The sequence below is a fragment of the Egretta garzetta genome, unplaced genomic scaffold (assembly GCF_000687185.1).
Source record: "Egretta garzetta isolate BGI_Z169 unplaced genomic scaffold, ASM68718v1 scaffold108, whole genome shotgun sequence".
NCBI classification, from domain to species: Eukaryota; Metazoa; Chordata; class Aves; order Pelecaniformes; family Ardeidae; genus Egretta; species Egretta garzetta.
This window is the reverse complement of record NW_009260614.1, coordinates 5,271,387-5,274,213: the sequence shown is the minus strand read 5'-3', so window position 1 is coordinate 5,274,213 and position 2,827 is coordinate 5,271,387. Positions and strand designations below refer to the sequence as shown.

The 2,827-nt window shown below is 36.2% G+C and overlaps 1 protein-coding gene across 2 annotated transcripts; it reads left to right on the top strand.

The window, feature by feature from the left end:
- Positions 1 to 270: 270 nt before the first annotated feature.
- Positions 271 to 2,393, top strand: IFT22 (intraflagellar transport 22). Of its 2 annotated transcripts, none has more exons than XM_035900614.1 (3): positions 271 to 356; positions 527 to 729; positions 1,646 to 2,393. In XM_035900614.1, the coding sequence occupies exons 2-3, from the start codon at positions 552 to 554 to the stop codon at positions 1,792 to 1,794; spliced, it is 327 nt and encodes a 108-aa protein (XP_035756507.1). In that variant the 5' UTR covers positions 271 to 356; positions 527 to 551; the 3' UTR covers positions 1,795 to 2,393. The 2 variants fall into 2 exon arrangements, with proteins under 2 accessions (XP_035756507.1, XP_035756506.1); XM_035900613.1 differs by having other exon boundaries at positions 289 to 356; positions 488 to 729.
- The last annotated feature ends 434 nt before the right edge of the window (positions 2,394 to 2,827 follow it).

Sequence of the window (2,827 nt, the reverse complement as noted above, 5' to 3'; positions counted from 1 at the left end):
ACATTTGTTTATAGTTTTTGCTATGAAGCATCTGACACTAGGTACCCTCTGCCATGATCCCAGCTGACACTGAACTTTGTTTTGGATGAGGACTGAGTATAACAGTAAAGTCCATAGCTCCTAGAATGAAGTTACAGGTACAGGAGACAGAAGCTGACTGTAATTGCCTTTATCTCCTTGAAATTATGTGAGTGGACGTCAAACAATGTGTATATATGTATGTATATGATTTAGGCCTTCATTTCCAAAAGATACAATTGACAACTGGACAGAGCAATTTTTGGGGAGAAAGTTTAAATACGCATTTGACCAAATACTACATTGTCAGCAAATCATGGGACCAACTAACGTAATAGGTAAGTCAAAATATTTGCAGTATGATAGATCACTGTCAAGATTACTGATGTTATAATAAAGAAAAATACTGAAATGTGTTCTTGAGTGAAAAAGAAAACTTGAAGTTTTAGTGCGTGTTTCTGTTTTCCAGCTATCAATCTTACCATCTTCCATGCACCTGTTTTTCAAGGTTTGAAACATGCTGGCCAGCTCTGATGAAGGACTCTCACGGCGTAATAATAATCTTCAATCCTGAGCTGCCCAGTCACCTGAAAGAAATTGAAATGTGGTACTCCTGTTTTGTGCAGCAGCAGCCACTGCTTGATAGTCAGTGTCTCCTAGTTGCACATCACAAGCCAGGCAGTGTGGGGGACACAGAAAATCTGTCCTTGGGTAAGAAGATGGAAAACTCGATCTCTAACTCAAGAGTTTTTTATTGATCTATTTATCTTTTAAATTGTTCATACCTTATGGCTTGCATTTTTCATTAAATCTGCCAATCAAAAAATAGTAGAGTGCTTTGCGAAAACAGAAATAATGAATTTCAAAGGTCATCTAGATGAGCAATATTCCTTTTTCACAAAAGGGAAAATAAAGAAAAGTTTGACTTCTCTAAGGTCACACGGTGAGTATGTAGCTGAGCCAGGAATTGGAACTCCTGATGTCTGTAGCTGTATGTCATAATCACTAGTAGTTTGTTTCTTACGCTGAATTTTATCTTCTGTTAACTGACATGTTTGAGCCTGCATTTTATCGATCAAGAGAATAGGAGCCTTTTGAAATGAAAATCTAATAATCTTCCTCTTAAAATCAGAAATAGCTATTTTATATACTGCAGAATTATTTGTGGCTGTTTATACGAGAACACATGGTCCCCCTGGGCAACCTCTTCCAAGTGTTCAAACAAATACATATTTATTATAACTATTAATATATTAATACATATGTAACATAACAATCGTTTCATAATTTTGAAGTAATCAAAGAATGTCATATCACTTCAATAGTAAAATTGCAATTCAGTGCTGAATTGTTCGATTCTGCTTAGCTGAATGTGAGACCAAAACAAATACTTTAAGCTTTAATAACAATGTTTGAAGAATTTAATCTAGCAACAAGGTGTACTTGTTTGCAATGCTAACAAGCTATGATGCATTTCTTCTTCATGTGTTGTATGTTATCTGGGGTATCAAACATTGGATACTACTGAATTCCAACTGACTTCAGCATGAGCTGTCCCATGAGCTTGATTGTGAATATTTCTTTTATAAAAGGAACACACCTAATTATTTTTTATTTACCTTTAAAGCTTACCCGCTGAACAAGCTGAAACTAATACATTCCAACTTAGAAGAAGATCCTGAAGATGTTCGGATGGAATTTATTAAATACTTCAGAAGCATTATCACCTTCATAAATGAGAGCAGAGAGAGGGAAGAAATGTCAATTATCTCATAACATTAAAAGAAATACTGAACAGGGGAGAAAAAAGGATTATTTTAACTTTGTAAGCTACACTAGGCTGTGAACAGGTCCTCACAATGGGAATTTGCCAGCCTATAAACACTTCAGAGAAAATACCACAATTTATGACTTAACCAGAAAAAGCCAAGTACCAACATCAGATGGACAGTGGTGCCAAAGAGATGGCTGCACATCCAGGGATTTGGGTAACTTTAGCTGCACTTTGGTTTCACTTGGCATCAGAGGTAGAGGAAGGTATTGTTTAGTATGTTTGTGTGGACCAAAAAATAAAGGTATCGGTCATCCCTTCACTTCAGAATCCCTTTTTGTAGAGGTGCTAAGAGAAGAAAGCCAGACAGAACGTAAGATTTGTGGAGTTCTGTTGAAGCATCCGAGTAAAGTGCTCATGCTAGCTGTGTTCCTGGGGAAGTTATGCTTTTGGAAATCAGTACAAACTGATTGGAATAGAGATCTGAGAAGTAGTCGTGGTGTGGAATCCACATTTTTATGATCCAAGTTCTTATCTTTCTGTCCAGCATCTGAAGACAGCACATTTCAGAGCTATTGCCTTGGCAAGACAGAATAGGTTGCAGTCTTTCTCAGGACTAGTTTTTTTTTCTATACCAGCAAAATAAAGGTGGTGTTGGGGACAATGTTTAGGTCTCTCTGGGAGGAAAAGAATTGAAATCCCAGTGTAGTGCAATACTTTGACCTATGTTGGGAACTCCAACAGAGAAAAAAAAAAAAGTTCTGCATTATCCATGTTTCCAAATTTGTATTACTGTTCCCTGTTGCACTGAAATCAGTGGTTTCATAGATAATTTACTTTCTGATTTGTTTGGTTTGCACTCATCCCTGTTCTTAGAGTGTTTTGCTGCGACACACATTTTTTGGTAACATGCAGTACTAAAGCAATAAAAACATTTTAAAAATGTATCCCTTTTGTTTTCAAAAGGAAAGTTAATTATGGTTTTGTGGAACTCTTATCGACTTGCTTAATTTTTAGTAAGGAAAACAGTGATAAATT